This window comes from Lepisosteus platostomus, chromosome 10, assembly GCF_059453375.1.
Source record: "Lepisosteus platostomus isolate fLepPlt1 chromosome 10, fLepPlt1.hap1, whole genome shotgun sequence".
NCBI lineage: Eukaryota > Metazoa > Chordata > Actinopteri > Semionotiformes > Lepisosteidae > Lepisosteus > Lepisosteus platostomus.
In genome coordinates, this window is record NC_142620.1 from 26401451 (window position 1) to 26419491 (window position 18041).

The following is an 18041-nucleotide window of genomic DNA, read 5'->3' on the forward strand; positions in this document are numbered from 1 at the left end:
CCCAGTCATGTTGTTGAAGCTGATACCCTGATTTCTTTCAAAAAATGGCCGGATAAGACCCTTGGATCAATTAGCTATCAATTACCAAATAGGCTAGGTAGGCAGAATGGCCTCCTTTCAGTTTTTACTCATCTTATGTTAATTGGTTTCAGCTGCAAATGTGTGTTTTATGCTTCCAGTTTTACCAAATTGATGTGTTGACAGATGTGTTGACCAATTGACTTTCTCTAAATTATAAATTTGAAAATATAACAAAGGTTTCATAAATGTACAATATTGGCTCTCATACAAATATAATCTCCAGTATTTTAGATATTGCAATTATTTTCTCTTTTCTTTCCTATTAAACTAAATTTATTTAATTCAGAACATGATATTCTTGGCAAATATTCTACATATTGTGTTCTGAGCCACCAGTTAAACATCTGAAGTTATCTACTAATATTCTGTTTGATATACTGTACCAGGTGCACTAGAAAACAACTGATAAGATACACCTGGTTGTGGCATACTGTATGATGAGAGTGTAATCTGTTTTCAATGTTTTTTTTCTGTAGATGCTTCACACTCTTCTAGTTGCAATCCATTACATACAACAGCTTTGAGCATAAAATTTACACTGCAAATGCTTATGTAGTACAACACAATAAATTCATACTGAACCTTGCAAAAGCTAAATGGTTGGTCACCATTTAGCTTTTGCTGTTTAACAATGCAATAACATGGTGTTTTTTGCAATAATTTTAATAATTTATTTAATTTTTATCACTAATAATGAAACATGGGTCCATCTGTTTGAACTCAAGAATCATTTCCACTGTTTGCAGTAATGCCATTTGTCTTGTGTATCATTAAAAACATTTAAGGCAAAGTTTTCAAAATTAAAGAAAATGGAATGTCTTTAGGGGCTGGAGGTAAACTCAAATCTTAATTGGGTTCTTTCAGTCCATAACCACTGTTAAAACTTATAACTTAACCAGAAAGTAGAAGGTATTAGTAGCAGCAGACAATTCAGTCCCAGAAAAGTGTAATGCCATTGGGATGGCCACTAGGGGCATCTCAAGCACATTTCTGTAGCCCATAACTATGAAGTGGTGGAGAATAAGTAATATATATATATAATATTTATAGTAATTATATATGATACATTTTATTATATTGCACCTTTAATGGTGGCTTATCAAAGTGCTTAACAGAATGACATCAACAACAATAAAAATATAAACTAGGAAAACAGTGGAAAGAGCTTTACTGTTATGCTGCAATACTGGAACCTCATTCACATGTTCTATGTTGTGGAAATTATTACTTGTAACACAATGCCCTACATGAATGTGAATTTGCAGACTTCTAATTGAAAGCACTTTACAAAAGAAAACTATTGCGACCCTTTCTGCCCATTGTCCGTTCTGCAAATATTTGTGATTAGGATCAAGACAGAAGAGGGTATGGTGCAGATCGTGTTAAACTTAAAGTGGGAAATCCATTATTATTAACATGGTTAAAAGGCAACTAAATATTAGGAACAGGGGAAAACATTTTCTTTCTAATACACAATAAAAGAAAATACTGATTATCGTTAGTCACTATACTTTTCTCAATTACTTTTTTTTCTTAAGTTCTTAGTTTCCTCATTCCTCTCTTCTCTCTCCCTGCATACTCTTCTATTCCTCTCCTCCCTTTTTCTGAATCCTCTCTGAACCCCATCAGCTGCTCACTTATAAAAAGGTTCTACTGTTGAAACCAGCACATACAGAAATAATTAATGCTGACCCTAATTGTGCCAATTCAAAACACTCAATAGCTCTAATTAAAATCCCCTTCACTGGGGCATTCAAGAGTAACGAAACTGTCATAGCTGACAATTAAATAATATCTACACAGAAAAAAGGGGGCTGGAGGTAGTTGGGTGGTACTTTGTTTCTTTCTTTTTTCCAAGTAAGGTCACAAACAGATCAAGAGGGAATGACCTCTTCTTTTCAGTGCCAGATGAGATTTTCAAGCTGCAGCTTTGAGTACGCTGTGTGAAGTGGGCCCTCTTGAATTGGAGACACACACCTGCATAGTCTAAGCTGTGCGTAGCGGTGTCACAGGCGGTGGTTTCCACATCTGTGAGGAGCATGAAGAGGAGAGCTTCTCAGGGCTGATTTTGGGGTTTCCTGTCCACCATACATAACAACGTAATTACATTAATTGGTTGCATATTTTTTCTCTCTTTTTGTCAGAAAAACATTAAAGTGGAAGATCAGAGGCATTCCAAGGGGGGAGGTAAAGGGGGTTAAGCGGTGGGCGGTCTGCGTGTGTCGAGGGGAATCATTGGGCCACCTTTAAAAATGTCACCATGAAAATTTTGGTGGCTTTGAACTGCTCCTTCTTTGTTTAGGTGCACATGCCTGTATGGAGTTATACAGTAGAAGTACAAGCAGACTGATTCAATAAGTTTTTCTGTACCAGACATTTCAGATGAAGAATAATGGAAACTATTTTGATTTTAAGGACACATCTGTAAGAACAAAGATGTTCAAATTCTTAAAAAATATTATCCAATCATTTATTTTTTTATTGCAACAGCAAAAGTGAGCAGATGTTATTTTGTTGTTAAAGTCTTACCATTTATCTCAGAACAGTTATGGAACTCAAACTTGATTAATTGTCCTAAGTTATAAACCCTTGTTCTTTTTAAAACCTTATTTTTCTCTGCACTTTTAAGTTTTTAAAAAGTTTTTTCTCTTATTTTTTTATTAATAGCACAAAGGAAAGTTATCTGTACTTCAAAACATAAAGGTAGTTTTAAGAAATCTACTTTTTTCAGAAAAAAATGCAATTGTGTCTTCATGTGAATATTTTTCTATAGTTGCATGAAATATTGTAGAATACTTGCAGCGTCGTTTATTTAGAAAAACAACAAGAACTCCCATTTGAAACATACTTGATAACAACTGTTAAACCACGTGAGAACAGTGATAAATTTAAATACCATGGAACTTACAAAACTAAATACTTGATTTAGGAACAATGGGAAAGTGCAAAAGTATCATTCATATTTGTTGCAGCAACATATCATAATAACTGGGCACTAACATCTTAAGTAAATAAATACTAATATGTTTTTTTAATTCCAAACGATCCCAAAATACACATACATGAGGAGATTCACTTCCTGTACTACAGCAGTGCAGCACTCACCTGGGTTATAGCCATTATGTACCAGCAGCCCCAGTTTACGCCAGATCAGGCAGAGAAGTGAGAATGTACAGTACTTCACTGGTGAAATTAAAGGGTGGGTTTAGGAAGCTCAGAGCCTCAGGACACCCTTACAGTAACAATGAATCTTTAATAATCAAGTAGTCAGGACTTCACTTTAACTACTCATCTGAAGGGTGGCACTTCCCACAGCAAATTGTCCCCATTTACAATACAGGGAAATGGGTTGAAAATGCAAGCCCCGTGAGACGGGCACCACCTACTGGTCCACCAGATTTCCCTGGAGGTGTCCTATCCTGGTGCTGACCAGGTCCAGCCTTGCTTAATGTATTACATGTTGTGGTTTTGCTCTGAAGAAGAGAAAAATAATAAATTTATTTCTAAATTTTTTTTCTCTACATCTTTTACATTTAAGATTAAGTTGCTTACTTCAAAGGGATTTTCAGTAGACCTTTGCTCCAAGGCCCAAGTTGTTCCATATTTTTTTAAAAACAAAAGATTAAATGTGCAGATCTAGTAGGAAACTTCATACCTACTGTATGAAAAAGACAGATGCAATTTTATTTTAAGTTATCTTCATGTGAAAAAACCAATTTGTCCAAAAGGCTATATAAATCATATTATTTTCTTAATGTTTGAGGAATGTGTTCAATTACAATAGTGCTCATTAGTTAAATTATGGATGGCTTATACCGGCACATAATCCAATTGTGTTTTTACTTTAAGTCAAAGTGATTAATTAATTTGTCAGAAAATGTAGAACTACTGATATATTTGCATAAATCTAATATGAGTGTGGTTTTCCTCTGCATGTTAATATCTTAATTTTGCCGGACTGTCATTTCTTTGTGCATTGTTAATATTTACCAGAACAGACAGCTTCCAGCTGCCTCTAATTTACATTTAAGGTAACTGTTTCATGTAAATTTTAAACCAACATTGACAAAAAAGAGTAAAATTAATACATAACTATCTTGTGCTTATTAATTTATGACCCAGTGAATTCACACACTTCAATAACCATAAATACTGGACCTAATACTTAGAATGTAGTTAACTTCATGTAATCTGGAACTGTTATTTAGCACAGTCTTTGAAAGTAGTCCATAAAGTATACTGTGTATACTAGCCCACCCTTTCTGCTCATCAGTTTTGTCTGCCAAATGTCTCTAAAACAACAAATGTTTAACATTCAAGGAGGTTTTCACAGCACATATGTAAAAAATATTTTATTGATGAACTCCAAAATTCTGTAGTATTGCAAACTATACAGATTCAGAAATCTATCATAGAATAGTGAATTTGAGATAGATGTAAATTCAGAAACACACCCCAGGCTAAAACCTTTTTTGTAGATCCTAACTGAGAATGCTAAACAGTCAATCCTACAAAATTATGCTGTACAAATCTCAAGCCTCAGCACGCTGACATTAGGATTGCGTAAGACACTTTTGTAAATCCTACAACTTGGTCTAGTATTTTATGGACAGTAAAGAAAAGGTCCTTAAATAACTGTGTGACTAAACATATTGAATTGAAGCAGTGTAAGATAAATTGTATATGTTCATTGGTCACAATCTCCAGATTGGTCTCTTCATTGCTGCTGTCTTCAATGTTTAAAATGTTCTGCTTACCCTTTCAATTTTTAACCACCGTGAAAACCGCAAAGCAAGTGCAAAGCCAGCAGACAGGGTAAAAGATGTTGTAATGCCAGATGGTTGTGGTGGACTACAGCCTTTTTCCACTCCTGCTGTTCAGCTCCTTTCACCCACCCTACCCCCAGCCTGCAAATACACAGGCTGAGCTCCAGCAGAGCACATGAGAACTCCTGATATTGGGTGTTTGTTTACAATTGTAACTGTGGTGAGAGGTCTTGATGGTGGTGCTGTAGAGTAACTCACATTATTTCTACCTTTGGTGCAGTTACCAAGCCTCTAACCTTAGTTGCTGTGCTTTGAACCCCTTCCCTTAGTGGTCAGGAAATTGGGGAAAATACCAGTTTCTACCTATACTATTCCAATCAGCGCTAAAACTTGGAAGCATTAAATCACCTTCATCTTTTTTTACGCAAGAAAAACAGTCAACGGAAACACACCAGTCGAACATTACAAATAATGCTAGAAAGAAGTAAAATGCTCGAGGAACTGAAGGGAAGATCAAGTTTAATTTTGTTAAACTTTGCAATATTTAAACAAATAAAGCTAGCGTGAATTTAAAATACAATCCGGTTCGCCAACAATGCCCTCTCTTCTCACTCGCCGTTGAACGAAAAGGAACGGTTAGAGGACCCTGGAACGCCATTGGTCTAAAGTCATGTCAGTGACTCGGCTTCGCCCACCTCCCATAGGTCTTAAATGGATCCGAATGGAATTTCACCCACAACCTGTAGCTCCTGCGAGGGTTGTTGCTTCACGGCTCTGGGATAGAATTAATCGCTCAGACCATGAATTACAAAAAACCCGCTCCTAAGTGACAGTGTATACAACAAACATATATAAATTAAAACAAACATCTGAGGATTCTGATGGTTACATTGTAACCTTAAATCAAACTTTAACGGGGTCGTTTTTATTAGCGCAAAATTTAAGAGAAGCTTATATATGAAGTTAGTTTCTACAAACAATATGCAAGCAATGTTTTCCAGACATTTCATATATTACATTTTTTTATATTTTGTTCTCTTGCTGGTGGTACATCTTCCTCAAAGCCGTGGGCAGAGATCTTCGGCTCGGGTGAGTAAATGAGCTTTAAATTTGTTACGTGTCTGAGTCGCTCTTTCGTTTCAAAAACTAGTCTACTACGGTGGCTTTTGTGCATAAGGCTGATGGCTGCATGCAATGCATTAATAAATCAGCCCATTGCTTTTTTTTAAACTAGAAAAAGCATAGATTTAATTTGCATTAGAGCCTCGTATCCGTAAACCCAATCTTTGGAATTTGTGCTGGTACATTTCATACTGTTTGCGTTCAAATAAATGATTTTATGGAAATTAAAGAGACCATAAAGAGTCCATGATAACGAACATTTACCACATTAGTTTAACTTTGGTCAAAAGCCTTGAAAATAAGTACTATTTGGTTCTTGTTCGTGGGGATGTTCTTTATAAAAATAGTGAGATGACAGGGGCTAACAAAACTAAAGGTTGTTGCTTTACAAATGATTTATTAATAAATGAAGCAAAGTCAATACATTATTAAATAACGTGTGATGGGTAGAGATGAGTACTGAAACATATCTGACTGGAGGTTTTAAAATTTAACCGAAGGTAGTAAGGTGTATAAGAGGGGTGACAGATTTGAGGAATTGATTTTTAGGTGCACAGGCGACATACTGTACACACAAAGCAGCGGAATTAAGCTTGTTAAATGACATGATTAATGCCTTCCAAAATGTGAGCGTAGACAGCTACCTTCTGATAACTTTATTCAAACACAGAAAAAAAGGATTTATAATATCAAATCCACTGATAAAATCAACCCAATTGACTGCTTCAGAAACAATCAGAATACAGTGAAGCAGATGACACCGAGATGAAACAACGAGAAATTTAAAAGGAGGATCATGAGGCATTTTTTAACTAAATGTTCTGGGGGGCTGAAGGCTGACACCTTGACGTCTTTCAGGAAAACGGATGAGATCTTCGACAGATTTACCTCCAAATGGCCAAATGCCTTCATCTCGTTTGTATATTGTAACGCTTACGGCCGACAGGCACTGTGTAAGAGCCGGCGTACCAGAGCAGGTGATGTCACCGCCCTTCCCTGTGATAGCAGGACTACAGCTACTGGGCTGTAGAGAGATCTCTCTTTAGCTCACGGGGCTAGGTCGCTGCAGAGAGACGCGGAAGTCCCGGGTTCGAGCCTCCAGTCGGGATGGGGCCGACCAGATGCGGCAAGGGCGCCCGCCTGAGCCCCCGTTGCATTACATTGGTGTTAGAAGTGGGATGGGATAGCCCTTTGCCGGGGACGGCGATTTAAGCGGGGGAGAGTGTAACGCTTACGGCCGACAAGCACTGTGTGTAAGAGCCGGCGTACCAGAGCGGGTGACGTCACCGCCCTTCCCTGTGATCGAGCCTCCAGTCGGGATGGGGCCGACCAGATGCGGCAAGGGCGCCCGCCTGAGCCCCCGTTGCGTTACAATATTTTCTTATAAAAACTCCTCGTTTACAAGGTCATGAAAATGTCCGATTTCTTCAATTTTGTAATGCAAGATAAACAAAAGTAGACATGGCAATATAAACCGAAATGTTTAACGCACATGTCTGAAAGTCAGTTGGAAAATAATTATTCTCAGGACTGTGTGCGAAGCTTTGCAAAAGTTGTGAAAAAGTCGAGGGGAATATTTGCTTAATTCACTTTATTTTCCTGTATTCCTATTATTTATTTATTTTCTTTCTGTTCTGTAATCACAACATGTTACAAGAACTGTATAAAATTCAATGCATTATACAGACATGGAAATACAATATATAGCAAGTATACATTTGATCAAACAGTGCAACAGTTTACATTACTGTAGGACAGGTACAGCAATGTACGATAATTTACAGTAAGTGGTACATTGAATACAATATTGCAGAATAATGTTCTAGTAACAGACATACAATATGATGCGTCTATGAAGTGATATTTTTCCGGTTACTATAGTAATGTACAAAAATGTAATGTGCTATAAAAGATTAACTTTTTTTCTTTTAAATGCAATTTCCTCTCATGTGTACTTGGCTGAACTTTATATGGTGACCGATTTTGTTATTTTAGGGAAAAAATACCAAGGTCAGTTTAGCCTTTTTTATACAATGCAGTAGCTTTTCCGTGGTGCCAAGAATGTAATGTGTAATGTGATAAATCTGTGAGATTTGTTTGATTTCTTGCTTTACTAGTTGAACCTTTTCTGATTATTACTTTTGATTTTCAAAACTCAAAGATGGAAAACAGTCCATTTATTAAATCCATTTAAAAAACTTTTAAAATATACATTTTGTTGTACTTTGAAAATTAAAATAGTTTCAGTCTTATTCAAAGAAAACTGAATAAGATGTTGCACATGATTAACTAACCTTCAGGATAAGATTAAAAGACTACAGGCAGTGGGTGAGCACCGAACGTAGAGGTGGACGAACAGTTAATTCTGCCATGTAATATGGCAAATCAGCAAGAGCTTACCTGGTGCAAGGAACGGAGAATCACGGTTTATTGAAATTATTTGATTGTGAAAACTATTTGGAAAAAAATGTAAAAATAGTCAACGGCTTTGTAAAATGCAAATAAAAGTAAAAATTCAACATCAATGTTTTTTTTAAAAACAATGTCTTTTTGTTTGTGCCTCTTAATGGGTAGGTGGGCTTCTTGCCTAAATTATGTTAACATAATTAACCAAAAATACTGAGTAGTATTTTTGAAATGGTAATGTGCATCTCCTTCTAAACATTGACTCTTGATCTGAACTTGGATTTGATAACCGCAAGTGCTGAAAACCCATCTTCACAAAGGCAGGATATTGCAAAGGGAAGCAGAACTCACAGAGCTCTGTTGCTTATTCCTTGGTCCTCCAATAGTATGAGGTTTTTTGCATTGTGCTACTCGGTACACAACTTTGTATGATGAAAGAAGAACTTTGCTGAGGACAGTAGTTTGGTTAGAAAAAGCAGCTTTCTGTTCATTCATTTAACTTCATTTAATGAAAAATACTCACGAGGTTTACTAATCTGTGTAAGCTGTGAACAGTTTCCTAATTATGTTTCAATATATTGGGGAGCATGCTCTCAGCAGCCAACACTTTAAGGCAAACAATACACTGAGAACAGTCTTTAGTGTCCACAATTGTGAACCTTAAACCGCAATTCAATAAACTGTCATCATACTTTCTGTATTTGCGTTTCCATTTCTCTTTAGACCTAGGCTCTGTGTCATGTTTTTTTACTCGTATTTAAAAACCTCTCAATTGCGATAGTGTGACAAAAAGCTCACAAAATGACCACTCAAACATGAAACACCGAAGCCGCGGTTAACTGGTACGCTGCTTACAGACTGCTGACTCTCTTGCCAAGTGTCATGTTACTTTAATGTTTCATTCTGTGTTGCATGAACAGCAGGCTTTGCTCATAATAAAATTTTTCTTTGACTGGCGATACCTGAGATGCCCCTGACTGAGAATGGTGCCTCCCCAAGGTGGTGCGATGTGCAGTTTGGAATCACTGTGGTAAAGCATTCATGGGCCATCTAACGGCATGAGTAATTAAATGTAAGAAAAAACAGTACCAAAGTGGAATATGGCAAAAATTTATTTAATTTGTTTTCTCAAGGGCTGGTTAAAACTGGCTGGTGGGCCGTAGTTTGCCCACAGGTGTTCTATACCATTGTATGGAATGCGTGCTACGAATGTAAGTGACCAATTGTATTTAAAAAAAGTTATCTTCAGCAAATATTAAAAAAAACTAAGGACTGGATATTTAAGGACTGTTCTAGGTTAGTTTGAGAAAAATACACCGAGCATCACTGTTTCAATCCCATGCTTATGAAATAAAAACTTCTTTTAACTTCTGAGACAGACTCCTGACTGCCTTTTAAGGGGAAATGGCGAAAAAAATTATCCAACAGCGCCACATTTGCCAACAGAACAATTGATCGAAAATGAATACCTCGCAAAAATCAAGGATTATGTAGTGACTGAAAGGAATAGATGCCAAGAGTAAAGATGCCAGCTCTGATAGATCACGCACACCGGTTGAGAACGAGGAGGATTATACATCGGCCACCGACAATAGCTCTGCTGCTAAACCTGCTAGTGTTAGCAAGTGTCGGAAAATGGCTACAAGGCGGTACAATCCAAATTATCTAATTTTGGGATTTACTTACACCGGGACAGAGAAAGAGCCAAGACCACAGTGTGTCATGTGCTGGGAAATACTCAGCAATGAAAGCATGAAGCCAGCACATCTGAGGCGGCCCTTTACCACGAAACATGTGCTCTTGAAGGATAAGTCTGTGAAGCCACTACCAACAAGAACTACAGGAGAACACATATTCCAGCTTCTGACTGAATTTATCGAAGAGAATGACATTGACTGGAAAAAATGCATTGGAGTTTGTATAGACGGTAGTAGAGCAATGACAGGCAGACACAGCAGTGTAGCTGCGCGAATTAGAGCGGTTGCTCCAGATATGAATTGGACGCACTGCAACATCCACAGCGGGGCCCTGAAAATGGCTAGAAAATTTGTTAGACTCTTCCGTCAAGGTTGTGAATTCTATCAAGGCTCGACCAATGAGTTCACATCTGTTCAGTGTGCTTTGTAATGAAATGGGCAGCGAACCTGTGTAGCTTTTGCTACATACTGAAGTGAGATGGTTATCAAGGGGGAAAGTGCTCATGAGGCTCTTTGAACTGCACTCTGAGCTACAGATGTTTTTGCATGACCAGCAATCTCCCTTGGCAAGTCTACTTGATGATCCAGTGTGGCTGGTAAAATTAGGTTACCTGGCTGATATATTCACATATTTGAATGAGCTGAATATGGGACTGCAAGAGCTCTCTTAAACAATTTTTGACGTGTCTGACAAAATCACTGCTATGAAGAAAAAGCTGCAGTTTTTTGTTAATAAAATCAACACAAGTGATGTCTCTGCTTTCCCAACTTTGGATGACTATCTGCACACATATGGTGTGGCACTTGATGCTGCTGTTCGTGATGTGATTACAGTGCAACTCTTGTTATTGGAAGAACAGTTCTCAGAGTATTTTCCAGTTGAGGCCGTACCTGAATGGATGAGGAACCCCTTTACCGTTGATGTTGGAATTGAAACGACAGTCAGTGTTGGATTTCTGGATCCAAAGACAGAGTGAATACCCAGCACTCTCATTAAAAAGGCTCTGTGGTTTTTGATGTCTTTTGCTACTACCTACCTTTGTTGGTCTCACTGCAATCAAGACAAAGTACATCAACAAAATAGATGGTGAGCCAAGATCTGGGTTTGAAGTTCACTGCCCTTGTCCCTGACATTGCAAGTCTCTGCTCAACTAAACAGGCTCACCCCTCTCACTGAAATGGTAAGTACCACTATACTGAACCAGGGCTGTGTACCCAGCCCGCTCCTGTTCACACTGATGACTCATGACTGAACTGCTAAACACAGTACAAGTACACTGTGTAAAAAAGCTGTTACGGAGTCTGGTGGAGCTTGCCTGTATACTGCGATTTTTTCTACCAAATGGTAGGAGAGCAAAGAGGTTGCTGGAGGGGTGGGAGGGATCGTCCACAATACTGGAGGCTTTATGTGTGCAGCGTTTGTGGTAGATGTCCTGATTAGACAGAAGGAAGTTCCAATGATTTTTGCTGCCGTACTGACAATTAGTTGCAGGGACTTGCGGTCCGAGATGCAGTTTGCTCTTGATGGTACCTCTATAGAATGTGGATAGTATGGGGTGGGGAGGTTTGCCCTTCTCAGTCGAAGTCCAGAAAACAGTTGCAGAGGGAGGCGTTGAGATTCAGCAAGCGCAGTTTTTCTGTCAATTTCTGGGGGATGACTGTGTTTAATGCTGAACTGAAGTCAATGAACAGATTTCTTACATAAGTGTCTCTCTTATCCAGATGGGACAGAGCATGGTAAAGGGTGAGGGATACAGCATCATCGGTAGACCAGTTGGGACGATACGCAAACTGGAGGGGGTCCAGAGAGGTGGGGAGTGTGGACTTAATGTGGCCCATGACTATGACCATGTCATTGAGATAGGACACAGTAGTCTTCTTCGGCACTGGTATAATCGTGGTGGTCTTGAAACATACAGGTATAAATTCCTGGCACAGGGAGATATTAAAAATGTCTGTAAAAACATCAGCTAACTGTGCTGCGCATTCCTTGAGCACGTGACCAGGTATATTGTCTGGTCTAGCAGCCTTATGTGGGTTAACTTTTGGTAGTGTCTTTCTCACATCAGCTGTGAACAGGCAAAGCACTTGATCATTGGGAGGAGGTACGGTCTCGCAGGCAGTGTATTTAGTGTTTCATGCACAGACGTTATTCAGCGCATCCGAAAGGGAGGCATCTCCGTCACTGGCGCCTGGAGTAGTCTTGTAGTCACTAATGGCCTAGATACCCTGCCACATGCGTCGTGTGTCTCTGGTGTCCAAGAAGTGACCGTGAATCTTCCATGTGTAGTTACTCTGTCTCCCTAATGGCATGAGACAAGTTGACCCTCACAGTCCTAAGGGCTTCCTTGTCACCTGATCTAAATGCTGCATTGCGAGTTCTTAGCAGTGCGCGGACCTCTGCAGTCAGCCATGGCTTCTGGTTGGCCCGTGTGATAATAGATTTAGAGACAGTGACATCATCTATGCACTTGTTGATGTAGCTAGACACAGTTTCTGCATACTTCTCTAGATTGATATGGTTTTCATAGATAGCGGCCTTGCTGAACATATTCCAGTCTGTGTGCTCAAAGCACCTCAGTAATGCTGAGGTGGCTACCTCTGGCCATACCCTGATCTGTTTCAAAACTGGTTTGGAACATTTGAGCATTGGTCTGTATGCTGCAATAAGCATCACAGAAATGTGGTCAGAGTAGACCAGGAGGGGGCAGGGGGCAGCCTTGTATGCATCGTGGATATTTGTATAAACCAAATCCAGTATGTTCGCCCCTCTGGTTGCAAAGTTAACATATTGGTAGAATTTAGGGAGGACTGTCTTAAGATACCTGTGGTTGAAGTCGCTGGCAAACAATCACACAGTCAGGGTGAGCAGTTTGTAAATCGCTGATGGCCCCGTAAAGGACATTGCCTCTATTGAGTCGGCACTGGGTGGGATGTACACGGCTACAATCATAACAGTAGTAAACCCCCTTGGTAAATAAAAGGGCCGACACTTCACCATCATAAATTCTACTAGTGATGAACAGTGACTGGAATCTACTGCAGTATTAGTGCACCACTTTCTGTTTATATAAACACACAGACCGCCTCCACGAGACTTACTAGTCGCTGTGGCTATCCTGTCTGGAGGTCAGTTCACCTCGGTGAATGGCCGTGTCTAAGATATTGTGGTTTAGCCATGTCTCCATAAGAATAAGGGCATAGCACTCCTTCATCTCACGCTGAGTCGCCAGTTGTCATCTTAGATAGTCCAGTTTGTTCTCCAGAGAATGGGCGTTGGAAAGAAAAATTGACGGGAGAGCTGGTTTGTGAGGATTGGCTTTCAGCCTGGCATGGATGAGATACCTTCTTGTTCTATGAGAAATCTTATTGTATTCTGATCCAGGGAGATTAATTTTTTAAATATTCTAAAAGGAAAGGAATTTAATTAATCTGTGAGAATCCAATGTTTCTTTTATATTTCATTTTATTTTATTTTATTCAACTGAAAACATTTTTAATCATTTAAATAGCACAGGGACGGTTTTTTCTAGACTTTGACATACCTGTATGCAGAAAATGTATACAAAATACTGTATGTAGCAATTTCAAATGTTTTTGCTTATTCACAAAAGATAACATTTGCCCAAATGCTCTTCAATCTTATAATCTAATAAATCTGAGCTTTCTTTCTCAGAATCCTGCATTGTGTTCCTTGTGTTCATATTATAATTGGCAAGGATGCACGATTCCAGTAGTTATGCAGTAATGGAGTTACTGATAAAATATTGGGCTCACACAACTGCTTATTAAATGATATCATGAACAAATCTATTTCATATAGTGTAAATCATTTAAAACCAGGTTACCTTAATAAAGTAATTTTCCTGTGGGGAAGATTATGAACTACTTAGCAACACTTTGCTTTAGAGTTTAGTATAAATCACTGTTCTTACAAAACAATTGCGCAAACCTCAGAATCTTTAAATGATGCATCAGAGTTAATTGAAAATTGATTTGTTTTTTTCTTTCTTACAGACGTGACCTACATGTTTCGTGTATCTGTTCTTCTGATATGTGCTGGGTGTTGGATTTATCAAGGTTGTTGTATTTCAGCTATTTACAGTATTTAATAAAACAAAAGCAAGTTGTGTTTATCTGTACACTGGGACATTTTAAAATATGAGGATTTGTTTTGATATGCAAAAAGATATGCTTGGTGTAAGAAACCTGGTTATACTGTACATTTTCAAATTATTTAAAATAGCTGAGTGGCACAGTAGTGTGCAGTTAGAATAGCTGCCTTACAGCTCTAGAGTTCTGGGTTTGAGGTTGTGTTATTGGGGCTTACTCTGGCTATTCGGGTTTGCAGTGTTAAAGGCAAAGATGTTCATGGTCTACCACAATATAAAAAAAAATGGTATGTGGTCCTTTGGCTACTTTCTGTTGGGTAGGAGCTCCAGCTCTGGGTTAAGCAAAATAAATGAGGAATTGATTATATGGAGGTAGACTCTGTGCCAGATGTCTGTTTATTGCCAGAACATCATGTGCAGTGTAGTCCATAAAGCTAGAACCCAGCAACAGCAGAGCTCTTCCTCTGACTCATGACACAGCCTACCAAGCCAGTTATGACACATACCCACATGCAGAGTGACTTGTCTGGAACTTTCAAATGTGGTCTCCACATGAATCTTACAGTGGTGTGAAGGGAGGCATTGATGTGAGTTATTGCTCTGCTGTACATTCTTTTCAGTGCAGACTGAATATGCACAAACAGTGCACTTTTGCTCTTTCTTCAGTGAGTTACAAGAGCTGTTGAAATTATTTTTAAATTAATGATAATGCTGGCTCTCCCTCACAGCTGGCCAGTTATCAATCACAAATTTTAAGTAGTGCTCTCATACTTCTGGGTATTGAAAGTAGCAATGTTCTTTTTGTTAGGTTTCCCAGCATCAAACATCTGAGCTGAGTGGAACAAATCAATGCAGAGCTCATTGTGCACAAAATCAAGAAAGAGAGGGGTAACTCACACCAGGAAAGAGAATGTGGGAAAGGAGATGCTGCTGAGTGCTGTGTGCCATCATCTTATCAGTAGTAAAACCAGTCGGTGAAATCTACTCCTGTGGCACTAACATTCTCTCATTCAGTCATCCTTTAAAAAAATCCAGAGAACAAGGGATGTTTCTCCTAAAATAGAAGAAAGAGTTGATTTAGCATCCCCAAAACCCAGACAAATGTGAACACTCCTACACCATGTGAGAAAACCAGCCTGTGTATATATTTAAAATGAATCAATTGATGGTCAGGATATTTAGAGGCTAATTTAAAATTATTCTGAATCATATCCAGGGAAAGTTTTTCATCTATCATTTGTTGTCCCCATTCCAGTTAGCACTAATCAACAAGTGGTTTATGTGAGGATCTTGATAAGTAAGTATAGAGTTGTTCTGCCTTTTGCACAGTATTGTATGCAAGGGGTGAAAAAGAAGATCTGTGCACCAGGGAATACAATAAGCATGAATTACCTAGCACAGAGAAGTGAAAAAAGAAAGATGAACCAAGTAAATTAGAGTGCCTGGAGATTATATAATGTTCAAAGATAGATATTTTTCCTGACACCTGCCAGAGTGTCAATTCCCAGATCAGACCACAAGAGAAATGTGAAGGCACAGCCACCAGGCATAAGGGTAGCATTATGACTTTAATCAGTAAGGAAAGACTACTTTTTTTCTATCTGGTACCATGAAGAAGGAGCATCAACATCAAACCAAATTGACTGGGTGCAATAAAAATTACCAATGGTAGAGCTTGAAGTTTGGTACATAAATTAAAAAAAAATCTCATAGTGCAATGTCTTGGAGTTGTCTGCTTCCCCTTCCACAGAGTTTTAAGGTTACTGGGTTCAATTTGTTCTAATACTGTATGTAGGGAGAGGGAGTGGAATTATTTATTTGAAAAAAATGTGGGGAGTGTATTCATTTTTATTATACAAATTCATTCATGTAGTGAATTTGGAGGTTGCATTTATCTATTTAGGTCTAGCTTGATTTATTTACCAAAGTATGGTAATAAATTTAGTTGACACAGTCATGTGTAAGGTTGGGTAGACTGCAAGGCCAGAATATTTAAAATGCTAGAGCATTGGCATGTAGTCATATTTCGCTTTGAAAATGCAAAAAACTAAAAATAATCTGGCCAGGTAATCATAGAAGTGACCAATTAAAAATTAAGTGCCTCAAACAATAATAAGATTTCATCAGTATAAAATGTGATGATATGGACAAAAGTATGAGATTATCAAAGTGCTCATGCAGAGGCTTCCACATTCCACAAAGAGCAGAATGGAGAGAGAATACCCCTGTTGAGTACCCCTAGAGTCAGACAAATGTGAAGGGCACTGGATGCCTGAAAGCACCTTAGCCTATAATTTGTCATTTAATGACCTCAGTCCATAAATACATGTTTTAAACAACGATAGTCCCATTCCATACAATTATTCCATACAAGGCATCTAAAGAAAGCATCTAAAGAAATCAATGAAGTGAATGAGACAGTGTGGGGAATGTACAGAATGTACATCTTCAGATAGGTTCCAATAAATCCTGTTTGATCATGAGGAATCAATTAAGTAATTTAAGTCTCAAGTCTGTGTGTGTGCACATATATAGAATTATATCATTTATACAGATGCAGCAATTCAAAGTGCGCGGTACAGACACGTACCGGAGGTAATTGGCTGCGGCGTCGCGCATCTTGACGCAAGATGATGCGGGGTACCGCGGTACATGATTGGTTGACCGACAGGGGCACTCGTGGTCCGTTGGTCTGTCGTAGAAAGATTTACAGTACAGTAAACGTCTTTACTGTGCCCGTTGTAGATATTGAATTTTACCACTGAAGGGAAATCTTAGTAGCTGAGCATAAAAAGAATAGGAGCATACTGTAACGCGTGTGAAGGCCAAAAACGACTTCCCTTGTAGCGTACTCGTCTACGTGCCTGACTACAAACTCACGGGTTGTGTGTTCGAATCCAGCTGGTGCTGGACTTTTCTTTTAACAAACATAATAGAAATAGAATAGCGATATTATGGACAATCAATTGACTTTTATATTTCAAAATATCACAACATGATCGATTCTAAGTCATTTTTGATAACAATGAATAGTCACCTTCTTCCCTTCTGACAACGGTCCCTGCTTCTGCTTCCTGCTTCTATTGTGTGTGTGTGTGCAATAGAGTAAATTTTTATAGAGAAATGGAAGCTGGGCAGTATGCGTTATAATATAAACATTTATATTGATTTAAATCGTGTTCTGATTTAAATCGCAAACGCGTGTTTAATTATATGTGTTTTTTAATAATAATCAGGCTAATGCAACATAAATTGATACAGTATCTTTGTCTTCTAAGTATCTGAATAAACTTTCAGCATAGCTTTCTACCCGTTTAGATTTATATTTCTTGGGATTTTGGGATCAAACGTGGAAGGATTAGATTGTAATCGTTTTTATTTTTCAAATACGTGATTGTATTTCTGAATGTTATGTTACACCTACAGTAGTTCACTGCTTTAAATACATCGAATTAAGAAAGTTAGGTGTAGCACTTTAGATCTTTTTTTCTGAACCAGAGAAAATCTGATCATGTTTCTCTATAACAATAATAAAAAACTTTATTTTACATATCACCTTTAAAAGAGGCATCTCAAAGCAATACAGTAGATGGAAAAACAGTTAAAAGGGACCAAAGTAAATACCAGACAAACGCAAACGCGTTTTTAATAAAATGCTTTTATTCATTCAGCAGAGAGTGAGAGGGACATCCAGCAGAGAGAGACACACACACCGAGGAATTTTTTTTCAATTCCTCTTGTCTAACAGGAATGTTTTGTTTGTGGACAGACTGTTAGACTAGAGGAAAAGAGCGCCTCCTTCTACGAAGCATTTCGTTGATCCGATCACGAATTCTTTTCCAGTCGCACGCAGTAAG

At 38.3% G+C, this 18041-nt stretch overlaps 1 protein-coding gene across 3 annotated transcripts in view; it reads left to right on the forward strand.

Moving 5' to 3' along the window:
- The first annotated feature begins 5574 nt into the window (after nucleotides 1-5574).
- smoc1 (SPARC related modular calcium binding 1) overlaps nucleotides 5575-18041 on the forward strand; it is a 329006-nt gene continuing 316539 nt past the window's right edge. For all 3 annotated transcript variants that reach the window (XM_088648925.1, XM_088648923.1, XM_088648924.1), the window contains exon 1: nucleotides 5575-5936. In XM_088648925.1, coding sequence (XP_088505051.1) covers nucleotides 5805-5936 — 132 coding nt within the window. In that variant the 5' untranslated portion in view covers nucleotides 5575-5804. The remainder of the gene's footprint in view (nucleotides 5937-18041) is intronic.